Raw genomic sequence first — 26,899 nt, 5'->3', positions numbered from 1 at the left:
GAACTGCCCGGTTCTATGGTTCTACTCATGGTCTATTACTTCTAGATGATGGCCTCTTTGTCCAAGCACATTTCAGCATGGCTGTCACCCTTATTCCACTCCCACAGTTTCTGGCACCCAATGTTGGGTAGCAGAGGAACTGACTTGCTCTGAGGCTTGAGAATGAGATTCTACAACTAACTACTAACAACAACCAGCAAAACAAAGAATTAAAATCATACAAACAGCCAGGCGGTGGTGGCACATGCCTTTAATCCCAGCACTCGGGAGGCAGAGGCAATGGAGTTTCTGAGTTTGTAGACAGCCTGGTCTACAGAGTGAGTTCCAGGACAGCCAGGGCTACACAGAGAAACCCTGTCTCAAAAACAAACAAACAAACAAACAAACAAAACTTCCTCAATCTGCTAACAAAGCCTGTTTGAGAACAGAAAGGCAATATTTTTTTCTTTCCACATACAGCACTTTTTTTTTCTCCCATGCACGCAAGAGATAGTCATTGATTGACAACATGTACTATACTTTTCTCCTATGGACGCATCTTTTGTTCTACAGGTGTCTTTGTGAGCCTTGCATAAGCACACCAGTGAGGTGAACAATCACCCTTCTAGCCCATATCTCTTTCTACGTTGTGTCTGAAAAAGGCAAATAACAGCACTTTCCAGTGCAGCAGTGGCCCAGAAAGAAGTTGTCCTAGGAACATGGTCAGGTTTTCTTTATAGATAGGCTTAACTGTCATAATGAACTAAATGAATGTTTTCTTCCATTTAAGAATTTTATTTCCTATGCATATCTGCATCTGTTCCAGTAGGTCAGGGACTCTAATAGAAGAATTAAGGGAAGGACTGAAGGTGCTGAAAAGGATGGGATGGGAGCCCACAGGAAGAACAACAGAGTCACCTAATCCGGATTTCAGGGAGCACTCAGAAACTGAGTCACCAACCAAAGAGCATACATGGGCTGGACCCCTGGCACATATGTAGCACATGTGCACCTCAGGTTCCATGGCTACCATGTCTGGCCTCAGCGTGACAGCATGTGCCTAATCTGGCAGAGACTTGATATGCCAGGGTGGGGCATTTAGCATTTGGGATATAAATAAATCAATAAATAACTATTTCCTGGCCTTTTTTAACCACTAGAACCAGTCTCAGTGTCCCACAGAACAGGAGCAATATTTCCCATGTGTACCCATTGTACACATATTCATCAATGTCTACTATATAAAGCACATGGTAGAGCTAGGAGTGAGGTCCACCCGGCGCTGAGTCTCCGAGAGTCCAGAGTTTCCTGAAGCTGAGAAAACAGCTGTGGGTCTACCAAGATTAATCACATAAGCTGCCATCCTCCCACTTGTCCTTCATTGATTCACTATTTAACAAAATTAATCTAACACCTACTCTGTATCAAAGAGAACTAGAATAAAAATGGAAAAGATAAGCTTCTATTTCACTTTCTACACCCACACAGAAGTATGAGGTCAGAAAGTAATAAAACTTCAAAGAAAAATTAAGACCAAAAACAAGATGTAAAGATATAAACATAACATATGGGAAATGTTTGAAATGAAAATTATTGAAACAATTTTACTCTATTCTAGACATGAACAAATTCAACACCCAGATTTCCAGCCAGATGGATGCTTCACACTGACAATGAAAGCAAAAGGATTTAATCAACTTAAAACTGGGTAAAAAGTAAATCAAACCAGGCATTCCCATAACTATCTCTAATCATTAGTCTTCACAGAGAAAATACTCAATCACACAAAGTACATTATAAAAACTAATAAAGCAGCAAAACGCATGAAGAAAGCCCCAACTGAGCTGAATCCACAATTTTGGTAACGGACTGTAAAGGAATGCAGGGCAGAAGTAACATTGTTTTCTTCTCAGACAACAAGTATAAGTTGGCTATATTGCCATATAAACATTAATTCATTCGCTGGTCCTTCCATTCCTTCCCTAGCATAGCCACAGAGGAAGGCAAAGATCTGGCCTACCCACTGGACCAGGCTCTCTTGATGACTCTTAGAGAAGTGAGAAAACTCCATCTGTCCAAGTCTTTGTCAGAACATGGGACTCCTCTTTACAGAAGTCCAGTGATTCTGCACACACATGCTCATCCATCAGGATAATGACAGTACTGTGCCCCTCCCTGATGGCTATGACATTTGCACATTTTTTAAGTGTCTGCATGATGAACTGCACGTGATTGCATGCCACTCAGCCAGGCTCCAAGGTGCTAGCCCTCCCTTGAGTACAGTAGTCTCAGATGCTAGCTCCTCATTTGTTCAAGCACATGTCAGTACTTCTAAATGCAAACACTGTTAGTCAATATTCTGAAAAACAGGATGGAATCTGAATTCCAACACATAGTGATTGCATGTTAATTTCTTTTTGCACTATTTTACATGTATTAAAATGGGAATAAAATTACTTTTTACTAAATAGAGTTGTTTTAAGACAAACTGCTCTGTAAGAAGCCAAACCTCAATATGCAAATTTACTTTCAAGAATTCTCCTCCCCAATACTACAATTATAAGCCACTCTCTCCCCAAGCTTTTCCTTTTAATATTAAAATGTTGCCTTTTTCTGTATAATTGTCTTGGCACAGACTGACACCTACCATATTTCTTACTGCATAGCTAAGCAGAGATTCAACATCATGATTTTATGATGATGTTACCATGGTTATAGGAACAAGCTATTCTGTTTTACGGAACAGTTAAAGCTAAGCCTTGTTGCATTCACTATAGTGCACCAGATTTTAGTAATACATATGTTAAAATCCCAATATAAAATACACAAGGTAATGTTACCACTTCCCAGGACACAGGTGACTCTGGCTTGGTCATTTGGTCACATTTCATAAAAAAGTTACCTCGTTCACCTTGTTCTAAGGGGTTTCACAAGTCCTCTAGATTTGTGTAACACACCTAAGCATTTACCAGGGAGAAACCTGGTCGATTATTTACTGTTCTGCCTGGTACATACAGACCAACTTGTACTTCAAGAGTAAAGCGCATCTGAGGGACAGTAATGCAACCAGTGTTCAATTCAGAAGGAATCAGGACTTGACCCCAAGCATTTAAAGACTGTCAGATGATGACCCAATGTAAAACAACCAGGAAGGGGGACTTGGGTCTTCTTAACCTGTCACACAGAAATCTGACCTTTCAAATAACAGAATGTTCCCAAAGTAAGAAGAGGACAAATATTGTAAACACAGAAATACGCTGGGCATGCTGGCTAAGGAGAGAGCATGGGCATCACAGTCAGAGATAGATCCCAATGCCATCCCTGCTGCTTACTTGGTGGACAACCGAGAACAAAGTTAAGTGCACCAAGTTACCAGTGAGTAAATTTTACAAATGTTTCAGAGCACTATACCCAGACAGACCTTCATGCTCCCAAGGCCTACAAGTTATAGACAACTATACGGAACATCCAGAGTGTATTAAGAGCGGAAACCACAGGTGAATATCTGTAATAGAATGACACTCTAGAACACACAGTACCAAGGATTAGATAAAAGCAGGTAGACGAGAGGCCAAGGAGCAAACATGTAGTCTGACCACACTCGATGACAGAAAAGCAGAGGGCTTTGCATTTTGACAATAGGATTCCAAAGAAAATAAATAAACTTTTTTCATTGTTTCCAAACTTGAACCAAAATTTCTTTTGAAGCTAAAGCCAGTGGTAGTCTCAGGGGTGGAGAGACTGGCTGTAGCAAACGTCTCAGCAGGCTGAGCACTAGATTTCTAAGGAAGGATGTGGGCATCAAAAGAATGGCAACTGATGCAGGGTTAGGCTTGGTACCTATGGCTCAGCCCTGCTCCCTCAGCAAAGGACATTACAACCTGCACAAAGTCCACTTGAGAACAAACAGATCTTGGTTTTCAGTTGTGTGAACATAAGACCTTATATTTCTTGTTTACTTAGGTATTCAATAGAAACCATGCCAACCAAAGCAGAAGAAAATGGCATGTAATTAAACATGCAAACTGTTAATAATAGATACAACACACATGAGAAGAAACTAGCATGTAACTAAATACATATAAACTGCTAACAGAACACATAACACACATAAGAAGAAACGCGTATGTAAATATGTAAACTCTTACTAATAGAAATAATACCTTTAAGAGTAAGGAGGCCTCTGTCTGACTCACAGACTGGAGACACATGCTCAGCCTAAGGCTTGTTTGGGGAGCACTGAGTTGGAGCCATAGGAGTAGATGTCTAACAGCTGGGGCGTGACAGCAGCTACCCAACTCCCGTGGCAATGCTGGGGGCATCTGTGGTCCAAAGACTCATCGCTGAACACAAACTGCCAGCTTCAACTCCTCTCTTTTGTATACTTCTTCCGTTTAGAGAGCTCGTCCTTCCTGACCCATTATTTTACTTAACTACATATTTAAAGATACAAAGATAAATGCATTTACTCATTCCCAAATTTTAAGAATTTTAAGTAAATTTTAAGTTTTAGTAAGCTCACAATTAAAACCTAACTAGGATCGGGGAAGAGTTGAAGGAGGAAAAACCGTAATCAGAATATATTGTATGAAAAAGAAAAACTATTTTCAATCTTTTTTTAAAAAGCCTAATTAATAAATAATATTAAACGGTGACTAATCATAATGAGTTTTGCTCACAAGTAATGATGAGCGCATGTCCTAAGGAGTTCAAGAAGCAAAGGAGGCCCTTCAGAGTCTCGACAAACATCAAGAGCACACTGATCAATTTTACCATTAGTAGTGAATGCACTATATATTTGAGATTGTCGATGGAATACTAAGGGTACTTCAGAAGTTGATCAATATTTCTATTATGTGACAGAATATAGAGTAAGGAAATAGAAAGCTGAGGTGACCTCACTGTTCAAAATCTCACCATTTAAGAAGATACTTCCAAATATGGAGAGACCATGAGCCTCCCAGGTGAAAGAAGTGAGCGCTTTCCCACCACACAAAGCTAGGGAAGACACGCTGTATTTGGAGACCCTCTAAATAATGCACAGACAAACTTGCTATTGTGCCTCAGGAAACAGAAACCACAGGTCATATGTGTTAATCAGATTAAGCCATACCCCCACCACCAGTCAGTTCGCAGCAGCCTAATGGAGATTCTGTGTCTAACACACACAGCTAAAGCATTGAGCCCCCATAAGGGACAATCACTCTTCTTAGCTACGGTTTCAGAACATTAGAAAGAATGTGCCCTATTAATCCATCTCCTGGGTTTTCTGCTCAGAAGCATCTCTTCACATGAGTGAGAGAGAGTGTGGTCAGCATGTGGGCTCCACATTAAACTGAAGGGATGGCCAGTAGGAGTGGTGGGAAGCCTTAAAAGTTGCATGCTGATAAGATAATAATAAGGGAGTCAACAGTCGGCATGATGGCTCATGCCTGCAGCAAACAGCTACAGCAATCACTAATGGTTCAAGTCCAGCCTGCTCTACCCAGTATGCACCAGGCCCACCAGGACTACACAGGAAAGCTCTGTCACAAAAATACAAAATACTAGGGCCTGCACAGGTGGCTCAGCTGTTTTGAGAGCACTTGTCACTCATGCAGAAGACCTGGGTTCCCAGCACCCACAAGGTGGTTCCTATCCATCCCTAACTCCAGTTCCAGGAACTCCAAATGCCTCTGTTCATCCTCTGTGGGCACCAAGCATGCACACAGTGCATATCCATTTAGCAATTAAAAACATGTCCATACACAAAAAAGAAAATGGCATATCTAAAGAACATGAATACACTTTAAAGAACAATAATAATTCCATCCCATAATCAGCTTCCAAACGCTGACACCATTGCATACACTAGCAAGATTTTGCTGAAAGGACCCAGATATAGCTGTCTCTTGTGAGACAATGCCGGGGCCTAGCAAACACAGAAGTGGATGCTCACAGTCAGCTATTGGATGGATCACAGGGCCCCCAATGGAGGAGCTAGAGAAAGTACCCAAGGAGCTAAAGGGATCTGCAACCCTATAGGTGGAACAACAATATGAACTAACCAGCACCCCGGAGCTCGTGTCTCTAGCTGCATAAGTATCAGAAGATGGCCTAGTCGGCCATCACTGGAAAGAGAGGCCCATTGTTCGTGCAAACTTTATATGCCTCAGTACAGGGGAATGCCAGGGCCAAGAAGTGGGAGTGGGTGGGTAGGGGAGTGGGGGGGGGGGGAGTGTATTGGGGACTTTTGGGATAGCATTGGAAATGTAAACGAGGAAAATACCTAATAAAAAAAATTAATTCTAAAAAAAAAAATAATAATAATAAATCTCTACTCTGTATAACTAACGCATGGCTCCCCATTTTCCCCTTATAAATTTAAATTATAACTTTAATCTACAATTCCATTATGAGTATAAATTAAAATGGTTGAGTCTACCTGTTACTAAAGAACAAAATCAGCTAATTCTTAAAATTTATTATCTCAAGATATTAAAAGATAAAAATGTCCCATCTTTTTCCATGTCCATTATAGGGACAGAAGCCCACTGCCTTCAAACCCTAAGTTCAGCTACACTTACAGGAGCTACACAATCCTGGGACGAAAATTAATCCTTTTAGCATTTATGTCCAAAAATGGTTAAAACCTGTTTGGTTTGGGGGATCTTTTTTTGCTTTTTTTTTTTTTTTTTTTTTTTTTGTTCGTTTGTTTGGTTGCTTGCTTGCTTGCTTTTGTTTTGGAGGGGGTGGGGTTTTTTTTGTTGTTGTTTTGGGGTGGTAGTGGTTGTTGTTGTTGTTGAAATGTTGTAATCTCCATTCTACTTTTATTTTTAGCATTAAAGAACAAAGAGTGCCCTAGAACCTACTTGGTGTGTGGAGTGTACCCCATGACACGTTGGAACTGACACACAGAATCTGCTCTTTCAGTGGCTTGTCCTTATCAGTTGATATTATAATTTGACTTAAGACTATGATGAGTTTGGAAAGATGAGGATTAAATAGCAGCTGCATAGGTCAGAGAAACATCAACAATATGGAATTACCACTGCCAGTCACAACCTCACCAGTGGCTCTACCAGCAGACGCACCTGCTCATCTTGACGCCAGACTCCTTGTTGCTTCAGAGATGGAATGGCCCAGATGCTCAGCTTCCCTGAGAAGTGAATCGCTGCAAGGAGGCTCCCGTCAGGAGACAGGCTCATCTTGAAGATCCCATCCTGTGTAGGAACAGTGTGTGCAGTAAGCACAAAAGACTTGTGCATAGAAAGAGCTTTCAGAATAAAAATGGTGCTTAGCAAGTTTGCATGTTCCAGGCCATCATGAGCAGAGGAGGACTGCCAGTCTCACACCGGGCTGACTGCGCCGCAGCATGAGGGACAGCCCTGTTGCTCTGGCAGGTTTCTTGACTACTTTACAGTGTTACAGCTTACATTCTACTCCAGACCAACAAGAGCAAGCACCAGAAATGTAATACCAGAGCACTCACCAATATTTCCCAATTTTATAATTCTGCTTTAATAGATTATGAGTTCTTGGAAATATACACCCATACTTGGGAGTAATGGTTAAAAGGTATATGGTTTTATACCTTTTAATCATAAAAAAAATCATAAAAAAACATAAAAAACACGTTTATAAAACTGGGACTGAGATGATTGTACATATCTGTGACTACAATAAGAACCAGCAAATCACTAAGAAGTGACTGTAAGATTTCAATAAAGCTATTTCACAAAGTCATTAGCCCACAATTGGCTCTACACAATTTCATGTACCTTCCTGCTTACATTAAAGTACTTGCTCAAATGTCCACTGGATTTTTTTCTTAATTAAAAGCACTAATTAAAGTCTTCTGCTACTGGAATCAATATTTAAAGTAGGGCTTGTACCTTCATTCAAATACTGTAATAAAATTTCAATCTTCCTTAAGACAAGGGACTGTTGTGATGTTAAATAGAGTGTCGTACTGAGATTGGTTTAAAACAGCCCACTTTCTTCAGTTGCTTACTGCCTGTATGGAGCACTGTAAATAAGTGCTTTCTATTACCTACACCCTTCAACAGTGCAAGCAATATTGAAATAAAAGTACTGAATACCAGTGAATGCATCCAAAATGTTCTGAATTTCTACATATTCTTAAAGAAAGAAATGTCAAATCAATAAAATGTAATTTCCTAAGTGAAGTCGCTCTAACATTCCACACATATTTACTGAATATTACATATTGAACAATAAATACTGCATGCCAGATTCTGTATTTACACTCTGATGGCAGCAGTAAACAAAACACAAATCTCTGTCCTTAGGAAGCTTGCCAGGTGTTATGGATCCAACCCTTGGCTCTAGCATCTACGAGACCCTAACTTGACTCCAAGGGGTTGTTCTTTTCTGTTGCTATATTTTAGTCTAGTGTAATTTAGAATAAAGAATATTCTATGGAGGGGGAGAGGAAGGGAGAGAGGAATGGAGGAGGGAAGAGGAAGAAAGGAATCTTTCAAACCGAGTGACAGCCATCCTCAATAAAAGTATGAAGAAAAAAAAAAAAAGTCTTGAGAAAAAAAAACAAAAACTAGCCAGTTCCACTCAAAAATATGACTAATTCTAGTTATTACAGTAATAAGGCACATACAGCACAAACAAAGCGAGTCATTTTAGAGCCATATGAGATATAGGCACATTAAACCATGATTTTGAAATGAATGTGGAAGTCTGGGGAGAGGACTCAGTGGGGAAAGGTGCTTACCTCACAAGTGTAAGGATCTGAGTCTGAACCCCAGAGCCCACCTATAAACCAGGCATGGTAGAATGCATCTGCAATCCCTGGCTCCTGCAGCAAGTTTAGAGGCAGAGACCATAGTCTCTGAAGCTCCTGGACCAGGTGACCTGGCTTACACAGTGGTGAATAACGAGATCCTGTCATAAAACAAGGCAGAAGACAAGAACTGCCAGCCACTGTTGTCCCTGACTTCTATGCATGAGCATGGAATGAGTGCAGGAACACGTGTTCAACAAACGTGCACACACAGGTACACACACTGAGATCCAGCTACTAATGACTGTTCCTATTGTTAACACAAAGAAATTAAGAGATCACCAACAGCTACCATCACACATCAACTGAGTGTCTACAATGTGACAGTTACGGATTTAAAGTCTGACAAGTAAACATGAAAAAAAAAAAGAACCAAATAGTAGCTGGATGGTTACACAGAAAAGGGCAGACAATTTTAAAACACTCATAGTTATGAGAAAGGCTCTGTTTATTTTTCTTTTGTGAGACAGATCTTACTTTCTAGCCCAAGATGGAGCTAGAACAGTTACCAATCCTCCTGCCTCACAATATATCTTAAAAGAAAATATGGCTGCTGTCAAACAGCTGTATTATGTATAACAGTCATTTTATATAAGGGTAAAGATCGTTGCTCCAAGAGTACCCTGGCTCCTCTTCAGTACAACACACTTTGCTTTCTATTTCTTCAACTTTTCAGCAAATGCTTTCCTCCACAGCCAGAGAAGTCAAAACTACCACCTATCAAAGTTCTTCTAAGAACAAACCTGAATCTGGCTAAGTGTCCTGGGCAGGCCACTTGTCTTGAGGTTTCAACTTCTTAATCAAGACAACAGACATTATCACACCAGTCATAGGGCTTCCTGTGAGATCATGTGACATCACCTGCTAGTTAGACTTTGTTCTCAATAGGAAGAAATCCTTAGGTTCTCCCTGAGCCCCAACAGCTCTGAAACTATAGCACTAAAAATCTACAGGCTACAAATAGAAATGTCTAGGCGCAAATAAGACACACACACATAACATTCAGATATTCTCTGGAAAGCACAAGGTTTACAATACTAAATTCAAAATGGGTTTTCTCAAAGCCCAGACAAGTTAAGGATTTGAGGACAGTGTGTCGCAATGCAGGATCAAAATACAATGAAATTAACTGCTTGCTTCTCTCTGCATTGCTCAATCGCAGAGGATCCTGACAGAATGAACAAGAGCAAATTCCACCTGATGAGAATAAGCAGTAGCACGGGCTAACAGCACACGACTGGGCTCCCAGGTGGTGAAACCATAAAGAGAAACGGTCCCTTTGCTCTCTTGGTATGAACCATACAGACTCACACCTCCTTCTAAGAAATCAAATCAGCTGACACATATATCTAATATGAACCAGAGATGGCACAGCAAAGAATCAAAACTATCAATCCCCTAGACAGGCCGTATTCTGAATACTGCTATAATTATATCACGCTAAACATAAGGACATGGAAATTATAACCTGGAAAGCCAAATCCCAGTGCCTATGGGTTCTCTAGCTGCTGGAGCCATTGCTGTGTCCCAGTGGCAGCATAGCCACTCCTGACAGCTGGTCACACTCGATCCCAACACTGGAGCACCCAGCCTCTCCTTCCCCAATGAGAACTTCCTCTCGTCAAGGTTCAAACCAAACCACGTCAAGGGCCGATGCTTCCTCTGCTGTACTTCAGTTGGTGGTAGTGTGTGCCACTGGCCTGCTCTGGCCTGCTTCTGGGTCTGAGCCCATCCCACTGTGGGCTTTGAGGAAATGCCCTGCACATTACCCACCTTGACAACGGGATATAAAGCTCTGCGCTCTATGATGAATCGTCAGCAGGACAAAAGTAACAGCAGCTGAGAACCCTTGCTAAAGGGAAAGGGCAATACTTAGAACTCATTACGGAGAATGCAAAGGAGAAAGGGAAGCAATATCCCTGAACACCAGCATGGTGCTACACATACCAACACAGGCAACACAGCACATTAGGAAAACAAACTTCAAGGCAGAAGCCAACTCATTTAGTCTCACAGATGCCTCTTTGTCTGCAAATTGAAGGCAACTCCAGGAAGTAACTAGAGAATGCCAGCTAGAAACTGGTGTAAATATGCAGAGGATTAGAGATCCTGCAGACACAGGGGCACTGTTACTATTCAAACCTACAGAGTGAAGGACATATCCAGAATGCATGTATCCAGAATACATGATTGTGCAGAATGAATGAATTTCAATGGTAAGAAATAATTAGAACTTAAAATATACTCGATACCAGTGTAGCAACAGAACTCTTGTTATATTCTTCCAAGACAAGAGTAAGATTTGATGTTCCATACAGATGGAGGAGAGACAAAGTACCCACCTCCCTCAGAGGCAGCTGCTGTGTGGACCACCTATATACATTCAGGGGCACTGTCCAGGCCTCTGTCCTGCAGCCAGACTGCTCCTACCAATGAAGACCAGCATGGCTTGTTTCCTACTGGGCAGTCAGTAACCTCACACCTGAGAGGGAATTTCTTAATTTTATGACATACAGAGACCTCTATGGATGAGACTAAAAAGTTCATACAATTTTTGAAGAAATCAGTAGAGACAGATTGTGTCTAGGACAAAGGTTTGTTCAGACTAAATATTCATCCTCCAAGAGAACCATTTATATTCTGTTGTTTTAAGATTCATACATACTAAATACATTTTTCAGGAAGTTTCTCTATAAATACTATTACATACACCCAGAAGGAGATCTAGAAATCATTCAAGGTTTATGATGTCCCCTTGATCAGATAAAGAAGTGCAAGCCTATTCCAGACAGGATTAGCTCACAGAGGGTCCAACTTATTAAATGGTCTGATCTATAGACAGATTCAGTTTCAGAGTTAGGAGAAGTGGAACTGTAGAAGGTGAGGCCTGACTGGAGGAAGCACACTGTATCTCTTTGGGATTCTGCCCTACCCTTCCCTTCCCCACTGTGAAGTAAGCTACCCCACCCCAGTCTCCCAGCTGCCCTGAGTAAACAATCACGCTCTGCAAGCTCCCTTTACCTTGATGGATGCAGCTTCTGAGCCCAGGAGCTTGTCTGCCCCTGTTGCGTGCCTGACAGCATGCCTGACTAATGCAAGCATCACTCATTCACTTTATCCCTGGAACTCTGCTGGAAGAGTGGGAGAAGCAAAGGTAAGCAAATTCCCATTACCTGTTCTTGTCCCTGGCGAGGGTAAAGCTTGACACTTAGCAGCTTTAATAATCCCAGTGTCTTTGGCACCTATAAAATTAAGATATATCATATGAAGAAAGATTAATGGAATGCTTTTGATTATATAGGATCCTTTTATCAAGAAATAAAAAGCACAGCAAATCGAGTAATTTTAATACTAAGTAAGAGGCACACCAGTGGGGCTGAAGATGCGGCTCAGTGAAGACATGAGGACTGCATGTGTGAGGCCAGCCTCTTACACATCCAATGTAATAGAAAGTGTGTGCAGTTTCAACATGGTACCAAGTCCAAGAGGCCAGGTAGTAAATTAACTTAAAATAATCATAATAATCATTATCATCATCATCATAATGATAGATAGATAGGTAGGTAGGTAGGTAGGTAGGTAGATAGATAGTCTGTAATCCTGGTACCCAGGAGGCAGAGGCAGGTGGATCTCTGTAAAAGCCACATGTGCAGAGGGTCTTGTTGATATTCTGATGGGCAGGAGAATCTACCAAGTGGTAAGGGCTTACGAGATAAGCACCATCAAACACTGCAGGCAAATAACAGGTCTAACACAGCTTAGGTAAACCATAATCACCACATGTTTTCAACTGAGGCTAAGGTTGACACTATCACCATGAAAAAATTCAAAAGTTCCCACAGGAATGTCATTCATTTGGAACTGAACCTATTCTTTCAAAATCCAGAGGGAAAAATAACACTTAGAAACCAATATTTAAAATAAGAAAATAGGTGACTATAATTTTAGGAAGGGAAAAGGTGTTATTGAGAATGTCAAGAATTTGGAGCTGCAATGCCCTGATTTGGGAATTATAAAATAGTGCAGCCACTGTGGAAAAGTTTAGCAGATCTTCAAAGCTGAGACAAAATGATCATGGGACCTAGCAATTCTTTCCTAGGTCACTGAACTGCATGCTTTAAAACAACTGATTTTGCACTGTAAGAATTTGACCCCAATATTGTAATAAGCAAAATGGAAGCTAAATTTGGTGGCTCCATCCCTACTGTACTCAGGACTACCATAGAACAACTATCATGAGTTTGATGCCACCCTACACTACATACCAAGTACTATGCCAGCCTAAGCTAAGCAGGACACCAAGTCTCAAAAGCTCAAAGCAAAGCAATGGAGCAGAAAAAAAAAAATGGCTCAATATTTAAAGAGCGTTTACTACTATTGTAGAGGACCCAGCTTCAGTTTCCAGCTTCCACACAGTAGCTCACACTCACAACTCCAGTCCCTAGGGCTATAATGCCCTCTTCTGGCCTCCACCGGCACTGCACATACTTATATATGGTGGATAAAAACTTAGACAGACACACATACTTATATATATATATAAATTATCTGAGAGCAACAGGACTTACTATGCAGTTAACAATGGTACTTCCAGGGCTTTTAAAGAGCTGAAGATACCAGTGATGGCCTAGCTACAAATCTCCCAATATTTCCTTCAAAAACAATAGAGTACAAGAGAAAGAAAACAATGTAAATGAGAACCACACAACAAGTTTAGCTGGAATGCTAATACTAGTAATAATAATAACTTTCAAAATAATTTTACATAAAAAGAGAAAAATTATTGAATCCCAGTTTGTCATGTCTGTTGCTCCTGCTTGGGGATGAGGAAAGGCAATGGGGAAAGTTCTGCAGGGTCCAGGAGGACAGCAAGGGACACAAGCAAAGAAGGCAAAGGGCTATCCAAATACAGCCCGAAATATCAAACCATTCAGTGTCTGAAAACACTGAAAAAGCACCCATGTCAGTAAGCCATGGATGACAGGGAAGGGACAGAAGTGTCACTGTGCTTTTAAGGAACAGTCTGACAATGTAAAGGGAAGAAGTACATTTGCCAGCAGAAGTCATAAGGATGGAAGACGCAGAAGCAAGTGAAAAAGAGTCTGTCGGCAGAGCCCAGAGCCCTTGCTACCTACGAGCATCTACAGAGCTCTGGAGTCCACTCTGCCAACAAACATCCAGCTCGGAATTTTGGAAAACATTCCAATATCATTACTTATAAGAGAAAGACTCAGAAATATCTTGTAGACAATCAGAGGCACACACAAATCTCAACAAATTCTATAAAGTTAGGGGGAAAGAAAATCAAAAGACAAAAATTCACATACATAAACGAGGGTAGATTGCCTCTGGGAAAACAACCAAGAAACCTAAGTAAAAATAATGCTTTAAGTAGAACTTAATGTGCTTAAACAAGAATTTAAGGACACAGGAAAATCTTTTTAATGGCCTTAAAACTTTAAACACAGTAACTAAAAACAAAAGTTGATAAAAAAAAATTTTTTAAGAAAGAAACTAACAAAACGTTAACAGCCAAGAGTATCACCATGTCTGTAATCTTGGTGCCTGGGAGGAAAAGGCAGGATGAGATGTGTGAGCCACTGACAAGAATGGAAAGGAAAACCAGCAAAGGGGGGAAATGGGAAGGACAGAAGAGAAGGTGTTGGCCAGCAACATCGAGAAAGGAAGGCCAGGCACACAAGCGCCATGCTGGGCAGTGGCAGCAAGGGAAGGTCCCACAGACACAGTGCTTGGCGGGCAGGAGAATCTCGTGGAACCATTAACTGCAGCCATCTTCTCAGTAAAGAAAGATTTCTCAGAGTAACAAAATGCTCAAAACACCTGTATTGTTTGCATGAGAGAATATGAATTTGTGAAAGGACCATAAACCATAAAAAAACTTCAGTGGGCTTTTGTTCACTTTTCCATTCTTTATCTAAATTCTGATCTTAAAACTCCAAGGAAACAGCAATAATCACCATGTGTATTGTCTGAAGAAGCTGCCTTCACATAGATTGCATCATTGGATCCTGGCAAAAGCCTGAAAACGGCAAAAGGGGGGCTAGAATTTCAACATCAGACTTTTGACTCCTGAGCCCATACCTGTTCTGACTGGGCACTGTTATAGTCTACTGTACTCACCTGTGGAGCTCACTACATTAGTATCGTTATACTCCTAATACTTGGAGCAACAGGTCAATGTTGAGCTATGAATAACTAAAGCCATGTCACATAAAGAACAGTACCATTCATCTGGAAGCATTGTGTGTGTGTGTGTGTGTGTGTGTGTGTGTGTGTGTGTGTGTGTGTAAAATATTGTACATATATTATTATATATAATACATATATATTAAACTTTGTAGTCTCCTTTATAACCTGCCAGCTTGTGGGAGACTGGAATATACATGTGATCAAAATTGTTCCAATCAATACCTGCTTAACACATTAGCAACCTTCACAAGCACTAAGAGAGGAAGCTCTAAGAGCAGCACCCAGCACCTGATGAGAGACAAACGTTGCAACTTCTCATCACTCCGAGGTGAGAAAGGCTCTCTAGAAGGATTGTAAGATTAGCTGCAAGACACATTTAAAAGCTACTAATGGAATCCAAATACATTTGCAACATTTCAGGACGTCAATCATACAGCGGGGCATTCAATCTGCAATTCAATATTTTTCCTCACTTACTTTGTCAGAGGACAAGCAATTTTCCCCTAAGAGTAGCAAATATCAAAGCCCCTTGGGCTTGAGAAAGGAGGACTGTACACAGCAGAGTGCTTTCCAAAAAGCACTGTTCTTTCTGAAGTCCATGGGAACCCAAAAGAGGCCAGGGGGAAAGGTCTGCTGCTGGTAGCGGCACTCAGACAACTGCCGTCTGCAGAGCTTCTCTGAACAGAGCCCTTCGGCGCTGCTGGACTCTCAGAGCTCTGTCCCATTCTCACATCTGGACAAATGTCAAGCTACAGCAAAGACGAAACTGCCCGTCTCTCACTGTGCCGCCAGCACAGTGCCTGGCTCTGTGCTACATGAGTTTACTTTCCTGAATCTGCAAATGCTTTCTTTACATTTATAACTTGAACCATCTGGAAATGGAAAGCCACGAGCATCATACTTGTTTGGGCAAATTTGAGTGATTTTTCCACGATCTGCTTGATTTAACTCACATAAAACTAAAAAGTTACAAACGTCAAAGAAAAACAGAGCTAATAAATTCTTACAAACATGAAATAATGTGTCTATTCCTTCAAAAACATAAAATAAAATGTCCACTACGTAGGATGACTCCCTATATCATATAAAGATATAAAGATCATATAAAGATAACAGTCACACTGTCATAAATCAGATATGCAGATTACCTAATATAATGAAGGGGAGTTACCGTAAGGAACCCAGGGGATCCGATCCAAGGCCTGTCTGCCTGCCTTCAGTTGTCGCTCCATTCCATTACAGCCCAGGGCTGAGAAAGGCAGGTGCTAACATAACCTGCCCTCTCCCTAGGTTCTGAAGAGAGCATAGCCAGGTGGGAGAGCAGGCACACAGATCATAAGTGGGAGGAAAACACAGTACTCCGTAATGTGAACTGGGAATAGCAGCTGAAGTTAGCTTTGGTGCCACAGAAAACAGTAAATTGGTATCATTTTTTTAGAGTATTGCTTTGCTGGATTAAATCATAATTACTTATTTATTTCAATGCAGGTCAATTCTAATAATACTAATGGAAGACTACTATAACTGCCGAAGATTCCCTTTCTAAAGCACTTCCTTGGGAATCCTTACTTTCTTTCTTTCTTTTTTTTTTAAATCATTCAAGAGTCTGTTTATTCTTTTTGTAAAAGTATTTTTATTACATATTTTCTCCAGGAAATCTTTTCAACACCAAGCCATTCATTGCTTTATAAGATTATTTTTAGATCAATATATTTTTAGAAAAATAACAAGCCAAATAAAATGACTATAAAAACAAGCAAGCTACCATATGCCCTCCCTCACCTTGTGCTTTCGTTTCCTTGTTTCACCCCTCCCGCTAAACATGCCCAGCTGCTCACTACACAGCAGGCATCCACTAAGTGCAGGTCTATAGCCTTGACCAACTGTTACTTTTGTACAATCCCCCCACGGATGAGTAGAGTGCAGCCAATGTGATGGGCATAATTAGCATTCACCAGTCTTAAATGATTTCCTATTTATGAGCACACCGAATACTACCTACCACCTTCTTTCAAGCTAGGAGTGGCCATGTAGTCAGTCTGATGAATGAACAAAACCGATGTCACTCTCTGGGATAAGTCTGTGAAAAGTTCTACCTTTAATGCCTTTCTGCCCTTCCAAAAGCCAGCACTTGATGGATTCTTTTTTTTTTTTTTTTTTTTTTTTGAGTTTTTGAGCCAGGGTTTCTCTGTGTAGCCTGGCTGTCCTGGAACTCACTCTGTAGACCAGGCTGGCCTCGAACTCAGAAATCCACCTGCCTCTGCCTCCCAAGTGCTGGGATTAAAGACATGCGCCACCACTACCCGGCTCTATGGATTCTATAATCATGGATTACAATGAGCTGCCTAGAGAAGACACAGCAGGCTTGGCCAGGGATTTTGATGTGGCAAGCAAACCACAGACATTTTAGGTGTTCCCGTATGCTTATGTGATTGTCTGATTTTCACACACAGTCTAGCCTACACAACACTACCTTGGATCTGGAAGGTCCCTGAGTCCATGTGTTAAATTCTGGATACCAGCAGTGGTACTATTAGGAGGTGGGGCAAGCTCTAGGAGGTGCTGTTGTAGAAGGATATTAGGAAGGCAGATCACTGGAAGCACATTACCCCAAAGAGACATAGGGACCCTGGTAGACACTCATATCATATTCATGTTTTCTCTTACACCATCCGACCCCATCATAAGCTACTACCATGCAGAACCAAGCCACCATCAGCTGAAATCTCTACAACTACTGGCCAAAGAAACTTAGTTATTTATGTCAGTGATAAAAAGCTGATACAAGAGATGTATGGTACAAAACAGAAGTCCAATACATGAGAAAGACTGAATGCAGAGGCAGATAAACAGTTCATATAAACATGGAAGTATGTATACCATGTTAGTTAAGAACATGAGCTGGGAATTTCCGTGAACTGCCACTCTAAACCTTCATTGTCTGGATACACAGCCCATACCAGAGTACTTTCTTACTCTCGCTTGCTAACTTGTGTTAATCAGAACACCCACCTGAGGGGCACTGAGGTGAGCTAGCTCAGAGTAAAAGCACTCACAAGAGTCACCAACACAAAACCAGCTGGTTAAATTTCAGTATCTAAATGAGAAAATACAAGTAATAAAGCAATAGCTGAACTAGGTTGTTTTTGTTTTCACTTGTATATTATTTGTGTGTGCAGTTATACATCATGTGTGCATGCCAGGGTGTACAAGAAGAGGTTAGAGGATAACTCTGCAATGAGTTCTCACCTTCCACCTTTGAATGGGCTCAGGATGTGGAACTCAGGCTCCCAGGTTTGCAAGGCAGCCTGTTGTACCTGTTGAACTATCTCACAGATCTAGGCTGTTTTTCTAATACTGGCAATACCATTACTAAAAGGGAAGCCAAGCTAAGTTCAATATACTTGACTATATTTGATATGTAATAAAATACTAAAATCATACTACCAATGCTTAATCTCTCTTTTCTGATACAAAACTTTCTGGTTACAAAGGGTTTCTTTGTCTAATACCAAGTAGAAAATAGTTGAGTAGACTGTACTAATTCCATACCTCAGTGACCCTGTCTCCACCATTAGTAACTTGCTTATAATACGGTGAGCCTGAAAGGACTCTCCATGCAGAAAGGCCACAGCTAGAAGCTTTGGAAATGCCCAGTTCAGCAGTTTCACATCCACCAACCAGTAAAAGCCTAAAAATGACAAGAAAATAATTAATAATTACAAAGACGAACAAGATAATAAGAAAACAAAGAATACAGAAACAGCTACCTTTACATAGAAAGCTAAAATTGCTGTTGTTATACCCAGATAATTATTAGTATTTTAGAAAGAAAATGTAATGGTCTTTCTACTAGAATTTCACCTTCACTGGTAGAGAAGCAAAGGGCAAACACTTAGGCACCTATACTCATATAGAAGTTTAGAAATAAAGAAAACTGTCTTGCACCCATGGCCAAACAGTAGATGTAGCTTGGGGACTCTATGAAAGAATAAGGAAGGATTGAGAGTCCTGAAGGGGACAGAAACTCCACAGGAAAACCAACAGAGTCAACTAACCTGGATCCTTAGGACTCTTGGAATCTGAACCATCAACCTAAGAACATACACAGGCTGAACCTAGGCCTCCTGCACATATGTAGCAGATGTACAGCTTGGCCTTCATGAGGGTCCCAAACAACTGGAAAGAGGGCTATCCGAAAAGGTGTTGCCTGTAAGTGGGATATGTTCTACCTGGGCTGCCCTGTCATCAGTGGGGGAGGAAGCATTTAGCCTTGCAGAGACTTGAAGTGCCAGAGTAGTGGGAATACCGGGGGATTGGAGGAGAACCACCTGCTCAGAGGAGGTGGGAAGGGGGGAGTGAGCAGGAGGGGGCAGTGAGCAGGATATAAAGTGAATAATTTAAAAAATATAATTAAAAAAAAAGAAAAGAAAAAAAACTGACTTGAACTTGCATTTGCAGTTTGCACACACTTAATCAGCCCTAAGAAGCATTAACAACAGTTGAACAGCTTCAACCAGATACCAATACAGAAATGCCAACACCATACCTGATGCAGTGTGGCACAGCTGCAGCCCCACAAAGACATGGCAGCAGCTCAGGGGTAAGACAGGTGAACAGCAAGTGATTAATGGTTCACTTCTGTCTGCCATGCTCCATTAGCCAGCTACAGGCCAGTTACTAAGAGGGCAAGAGCTTACCAAATACTGGAAAGCAAAAGATGTTACTATGCGGCTACTGCAAAACTAGCTGGTTAATCGTGGAGTCCAGGCAGCCATTTCCTGCAAGTTATATTAGCTTCCACACATCTGGCAGGGTCTTCCATAGGAGACTTCACAATCACTTCTGCTTAAAGTGGGGGGAGGGGAAGGGCAGGTCAAGGTAGGGGCAGGAAGATGACCAGCAGGTAAAAGCACTGGCCACTGGCCATGCAAGCCTGACAACTGAGTTCAGGCCCCAGAACCCAGGGAAACGTAGGAGGAGAGAAGTGATCCACAATGTTGTCCCCTGACCTCCACACACACGCCATGGTACACATATGCACTTGCACGTGAGCACACACACAATTGAATAAGAATTAGTAAGTAAATAATAATTAAAAACTAAAAGTAAAAGCCGGGCGTGGTGGCGCACGCCTTTAATCCCAGCACTTGGGAGGCAGAGGCAGGTGGATTTCTGAGTTCGAGGTCAGCCTGGTCTACAAAGTGAGTTCCAGGACAGCCAGGGCTATACAGAGAAACCCTGTCTCAAAAAAAAAAAAAAAAAAAAAACTAAAAGTAAATTTTGATACATTGACAGGAAGATATCCATTATCAATGGGTTATTGTCAATAGCAATAGACAAGAGAAATAATAAGAAAAAGAATGCATGCACTTCTTAATGATTCAGTTAATAATAGTGATGAAAGTTTCATTGCCACTCCTAAGAGAGTGACAGACTTCCCAGCAGAGGGTTCCTGGAGCTCTGCTCACATGGTGCTGTGCCCACACCATCTACCACTGTTTCAGTGACAGGACACTGGCAAACCCTGTTCATCACCACGAAGCTTCCTCTTGTTGAGAAGAGGGTGCACTTTCATCCCATATACGACTTTTTTTTTTCTAGGCTATATTCACAGAAAACCCACAACTTGAAATATTTCAATTTTGTTTTTTAGATTTTTTTTCTTTTTAGAAAAGAAAGAACCACTTCATAAGGTTCCTTACACATGACATATCAAAAGATCAAATTATATAACCCTATTAACCACACTTACCCACTGCCCATTTTTTTTTTTTAGGCACAGTCTTATTATATATATAGGCAAGGTTGACCTCAAATTCACAATCCTCCTGCCCTGTCGCCTCACAAATGCTAGGGTTACAGGTGTATACCGCCATGCACCATGTGACATCACATGATGACCACTCAATATTTCACCTTTGAGACCAGTCTATGTCCAAGGATTGTCAAAAAGACCTGCACTGCTATGAAAAGTGACAGCTGTCTTCCAGTCCTTCCTCATACCCTCTGTGCCAGGCAGCAGAGAGAAGGAAAGCTGTCAATCAACTGCCCTCACAGAGAAATCGTCTCAGCTTTCCCAGGTGGGCCCAGGTAATCACAGGACATTAAGAGTGGAAGACGCAAGCAGAAGTAAGAGACTCAGAGTGGAGCAGTGTGGGAAATACTAGGCCAACTTTGAAGATAGGCAAGGTAACAAGCCAGGGGATCTGGGCTGTCTGGGCACACCTCCACACCAGCCCTGCTGGCAATGTGACTAGCTCACTAATGTTCATTTCAACCTCTGACCTGCTGAAGCTGAGATCAATGTGTGTGATGCCACCAACATCATGACTGTGTTAGAGCAGTCTTAGAAAATTAAAGCACACTGTGTTTCATTTCCAATACTAAAAAGCAGACATCTTATTGGACTCCATTCCAGTGCTTCTCATCCAACAACTGCTTCCTAATGTGTTTCTTAACTGAACCTGCAATAACTGGAGGAAAAGGGGGAGGAGGGAGAAATCTAAGAACTCAAAACTGAATATAAGTTCTCCAGTGTCTCAGCTAACAGCTTATCCTAGCTCAGTCCCCACTGAGGAGATCACTGGGAGAAGCCCAGCTTCAGGCCTCAGTCCTTTCTCCCGCTGCTTTTCCAGGTGGTGCTAACTAGTTTACATTGAAAGCAAACAGATTGAGAGAGTGACTCGAAGCAACCTATTTAGACTATTTCCACTCAAGGCAGCTCCTCAGAGCTAACAGACACTTCAGTGTATTCACAGGGCCAAAGATAGACGGGTCTCCAGTCACAACAGTAGCACAAGCACCTGCCTGGAGCCTTCCCTCAGTGCAAATGACTCTGTGCAGTAAATAGTTCCCCAACATTTATAGATAAAGGTTTCATTAGATCTCTAAATGTAACTACCAACTTGGAAAAATATAGATTAAAAATACTTTAAATGATAATACAGAGATATAATCAACAAAATCTAGATATTGGAGATATACAAAATAAAGCCAGGTTTCTTCAAGACACGTGCAAAATCTCTCTCCTCTCTCCTCTATCTCTCCTCTCTCTCTCCTCTCTCCCCTCCCCTCTCCTCTTCTCTCTCTCTCTCTCTCTCTCTCTCTCTCTCTCTCTCTCTCTCTCTCTCTCTCACACACACACACACACACACACACACCTGGGTTCTATAAGAAAACAGGTCGAGCAAGCCATGATGAGCAAGCCAGTAAGCAGCACCCCTCTATTGCATCTGCATCAGCACCTACCTCTAAGTTCCTGCCCTGCTTGAATTCCTGTCCTGACTTCCTTTTATAATAAGCAGCAATGCGGAAGTATAAGCTGAATAAACCCTTTCCTCCCAACTTGCTTTTGGTCATGGTGTTTTGTTGTAGCAATAGAAGCCTTAACTAAAACAGCTCCTCACAGGTTAGAGGACATAACGATTCTTATGAACTGGTGAGATTACATTTACAGTCTAAATGTTTACGGATGTGAGAATGTTTATGGGCATGAATCTATCACCACTATTAGTATGGCTGCATTTACAAGGTAAAGTGGGAAATATTTTTTAAATATAATAAAAGGTCATAAACTAAAACCATGAAAGCTAGGCTGGCTCAGAGCACTGGCTATTCTTTCTCAGGAACCTGGTTCAATTCCCAGTACCCACATGATAGTTCACAACTTCAGTCCAAAAGGATCCAAAACCCTCTTCTGGTCTCCATGGGCACAATATATACATGGTGCATAAACACAGATGCAGGTAAGGCACACACATATACATAAAATAAATCTTTTAAAAATTTAAATAAAATCATGAAAGCTGCCTCTTGGAGGGCTAAATATAGGAGCAAAGCAGGAACTTGCTAGTTAGGTGTGAGCATGTTCAGACTTAGCACTAAAATAGCTGTTCCAGGCCTATTACCAGTAAGCTGACAAACTGGAAATATGGTAGAAAATAATTTATAGTAATAATCTTAATTTTCTGTTTCATTAAATTCCTCCATCAAGAATACTCAGATGCAGGGCATAGGCAGAAGGTGCTAAGCTGAGGATTTAAGTTCAAAGTCAAATTTAATATCATCAGATAAAAGACAACTATATTATCATATAAAAATATCTATGTAACCTTTAATTGTAAAAAGATATATGGTTAAAGTTTTAAATATAAATAGAATTTTCTAAAGCACATGATTTGCCATGCTGATCTTTTTCCCTTACCTTGTTTTAAGTAGATTTATTTGGGTTTTTTGTTGTTGTTGTTGTTGTTGTTTTCACTGTTTGAGAACTTCATACACGACTACATCATGCTTTAAACAATTCTACCCTCACTCCTCTCCAACTCCTCCCATACCTCATCACTTTTCCCTCCCAAATTCATGTACTGCTTTTATCTAGCCAACTGAGTAAGTATAATACTGTGTGTGCCTGGGTCAAGACTACCCACTGGAAAATGGACAGCCCATTATGGCCCACTTTCATATTAATGTGACTCTCCTCCCCCCAACAGTCATCAAGAGCCAATAGCTCTTCAGCTATGGGTAGGACTTTATGAGCCCTTCCCTCATTCACTCTGGAACTGTAGCTGACTTGGTCTTGTGCAAACAGTCACAGTTGCTGGGAGAAATTCATATCTAGTACTGTTCACTGGGCCAAGAAAGCATGCTGGGGTCATAAGTCCTAGGGGAGAACTATGTTATTATTCAGCTAAATGGACAGGGTATTAAATGGATCCTAAATACTTATCTTTACACCTATATATTAGTACAGCTCTTGATCTTCATTGGTGAAGCTAAGAATGAAGACAGATTCACAACTGAAAATAAGAGACTCTAGAGTGTTCAGTCTTAAGTGGAACATCTGTATCATACCCCTCTCCCCAAGGCTCAAGGATTATCAAGGGAAAGGAAGCAGAAAGACTGGAAGAAGTAGAGAAGGATGCTACAAGCAATGATCTCCAGGCACAGCAGGGCCCCTGCACTCAAAACCAAAACTACATTTCCTTTACAGAACCAAAAGGGAGGGAAAGAAGTTCTGTCTTAATAATCTTCAATACGGAATTCTGTGGGAATTAGTAGGAACTATCACGGTTTGGGGAGTTGGTACATGAAGCTGAAACACCTTTGCAGAAAAGCATGTGGCCTATAGGCATGTCTTTTTCATGAATATTGCACACAAAGTCCTCAGTAAGCAAGTGAAGAACTATCAGCCAAGGCCATTTTTAACTCTCTTGACATCGATGAGTACCTGAACTCTCCCAACTTACAGTTAATGAATATGATGTACATGGCCTGCTTAGCAGGCGCCCATTCCTGTCTGTCTACAGCCTTTGATGCATACTCTTACATAGAAATGCGCATGGACCCAATCCATCGTAGATGATATTATTAGTAACCACTAGGAACCAGTGACTACTGCAGCACCAACCCTTGGCTGCAACCTTAGAGCTAGGTACAAAACAGCATCACAGAGACATAACATGCATGGAGGAAGACGTCAGCAAGGGCTTCAAGGAAGTAGCCTTTGAAAAGCTCGCAGACAGGCAAGAGTGTTAAGTTACAGCACTCGAGCCACAGGAGCATGCTGCACAAGAGCACAGCTGAGGCTGTAACAGTGTGTAGAAACTGAAGAGATGCAGTGAGTACCCACAGCCTCTAAAAGCAAGCAAGAAACAGGAGAAGAAGAAGTGCATGTGGCTGTCAGCATCACAAATATTTAATCATGCTCAGTTTCTTAAGCACTTTGCACAAGTCACTACGACGTGCAACCATCAATCGTCATGACTCCAGCACTGAGGTGGAGCCATTTAGGTGGTGTCTGCTTCATCTTTTATTCTTTACATACAACCTTTACTCAGAGTGTTTCTCTCAGAAACATCTGTCTAGGTGGTATGTGCAAGGAACTTTAGCTGCACAAAGATAACACAGACTCTGTCCTTGGCTTAACCTCTCAGCTTCAGATCTCCTGTCTGAACAAGGAGGAGTTTAACCAATGGAGGATGAAAACTGTTCCAGCTTGGACACTCGAACTCTGAAACTAAAAGCAGGAACACGAGTGCCAGAAAATAAAGCTGGGTACTACATTCACTTGAGCTAGAATAGAGCAAATGAGGCAGTCACTGCTGCCTGAGAAAAGGACAGGCAGGCAATACAAGCCCCTCACACCAAGACCTTATGTAATGCTGATCAAAGTGAGAGTCACACTGAAAATGCATTTCAAGGACTAGAAATGGTTTATTAAGTGTCTTAAATAGAGTAAATGTTGGAAGAGTCTGCCATCTACTGGTACGAAATCCCTTCCAGCTCACAAAACAGAAAGAATTGGAAATCACAGAAACCCACCTGGGCTAACCCAATCAGCACTCAGAAAGCATAGCTCTTCAGCTTTCAGCGGTCCATTACCTCACAGTATTCCCTATTTCCCTAAAGACCTTGTTCTCCTCTGTCTCCAGAGCCTCCCAGAACACCCATGGCCCCAATTACAGGGTGTGGATGACAGCCTCGACCTAACTATTCTTCAGCAACACAGTTCACCCTAGCTGCCAACCATACACTTAAAGGCAACCTGATGGCCCAGCTATTAGTCTCTGTAAATGTCTCAAGTTTCACTTAAAAGCAAGCTTACTTCCAGAACAGTATGTTTTCAATTATCCAAATACTTGTCATCTTCCTCTGCACAGTTATGACTTGCATTATTAATCAATCAGATACTTCCCACTGAATGTGTAAACCATGAGTGTTAAAGTATTCAAATGAAGGCCAAAGGGCCTCTTGTTCTTTCTCGATTACTCAATTATTTATACAATAGTGCTATGGCTTGGGTGTAACTCAAGGCTCTGGCTCCATGTGTTGAAGTCTGATGCCCACTGTAAAATACTAAGAATATACAAAACTCTTAACTCTAACTCTAGTGCTAAGAGATGGAAGCTTTTATATGTACTAGGTAAAACAATTAGGAGGAACCTCCATGATTAAAACTTCGTGATAGATATGCTAAATGGGAGCTGGGAGCTCTCTTCCCTCCATTGCCCCCACCCCTCCTCTTTCCTGCTCTCTTTCCATGGGATTATCTGAAAGGCCACAGGATTCTCTGCCAGCATGAAGACTATTCTCCAGATAATGCTCACAGACCTTAGACCTTCAGAACTGTAAGCCAAAATAAACCTTTTTCCAAAATAAATAAATAAATAAATAAGTAATAAAACATGCCTCCAGTATCTCCTGATAGCAAGAACAGACTAACAAAAACAGCTTCATTGCAGCGTGACATACATCGTGACATAAGGGATCTTGAGGAGTAACAGGCAGAAAACCACATTTAATAGCAACTGCATCACATTACCCATTTAATGAGATCACTGAGTTGCACTGAAATTGTTGGCCAGTGTCATCAAGAATTGTAAGCATGAATATCTTTTCAAAAGGACATTTTCTTCCCACAAAAGAGGAGGAATTTTCTCTGTCTTTCAACATTGTTGAGAAATAGTCTAAAGAAGTTAATACTAAACAGTAATTGTGTAGTTATCAAAGACATGATGGAAATTCAAGGTGGAATAAATTAAATTTTGCTTATCAATATTTACAATTAAATTAACAACAAAGACTAAAAAAACTATGCCCTATAAAAACTAGTCAGTGTCATTTAAATGTAGGCACATCTTGTATCAAGTCCTATTAAACATTAGTGTTGGTGAGCATATGATCATCGAGACTGGCTAGACACTCCTCAAGCGCAGGGAGCGCTCTAGCTCTCCTCTAGCAAGCATTCCACCCACCTTGTAATAAATGTGCAATGTCAGAGCTGGAGAGATGCTCACTGGTTTAGAGCACTTGCTGCTCATGCAGAGGTCCTGAGTTCAAATCCCAGCACCCATATAGTGGCTCATAACCATGTGTAACTCAAGTTCCATGTAATCTCACACTGACCTC

At 41.2% G+C, this 26,899-nt stretch overlaps 1 protein-coding gene across 4 annotated transcripts in view; it reads right to left on the bottom strand.

Moving 5' to 3' along the window:
- Nucleotides 1-26,899, bottom strand: part of Nbas (NBAS subunit of NRZ tethering complex) — a 301,235-nt gene that overhangs the window by 248,782 nt on the left and 25,554 nt on the right. For all 4 annotated transcript variants that reach the window (XM_029484416.1, XM_021178925.2, XM_029484417.1 and 1 more), the window contains exons 10-12: nt 18,539-18,677; nt 11,950-12,018; nt 7,053-7,181 (exon numbers count right to left, since the gene is read on the bottom strand). In XM_029484416.1, coding sequence (XP_029340276.1) covers nt 7,053-7,181; nt 11,950-12,018; nt 18,539-18,677 — 337 coding nt within the window. The remainder of the gene's footprint in view (nt 1-7,052; nt 7,182-11,949; nt 12,019-18,538; nt 18,678-26,899) is intronic.

The sequence above is a fragment of the Mus caroli genome, unplaced genomic scaffold (genome assembly GCF_978045245.1).
Source record: "Mus caroli unplaced genomic scaffold, Mus_caroli_1 scaffold_14, whole genome shotgun sequence".
Taxonomy (NCBI): Eukaryota; Metazoa; Chordata; class Mammalia; order Rodentia; family Muridae; genus Mus; species Mus caroli.
Note: the sequence above shows the minus strand (reverse complement) of the source record. Positions and strands in the feature narration are given on the sequence as shown.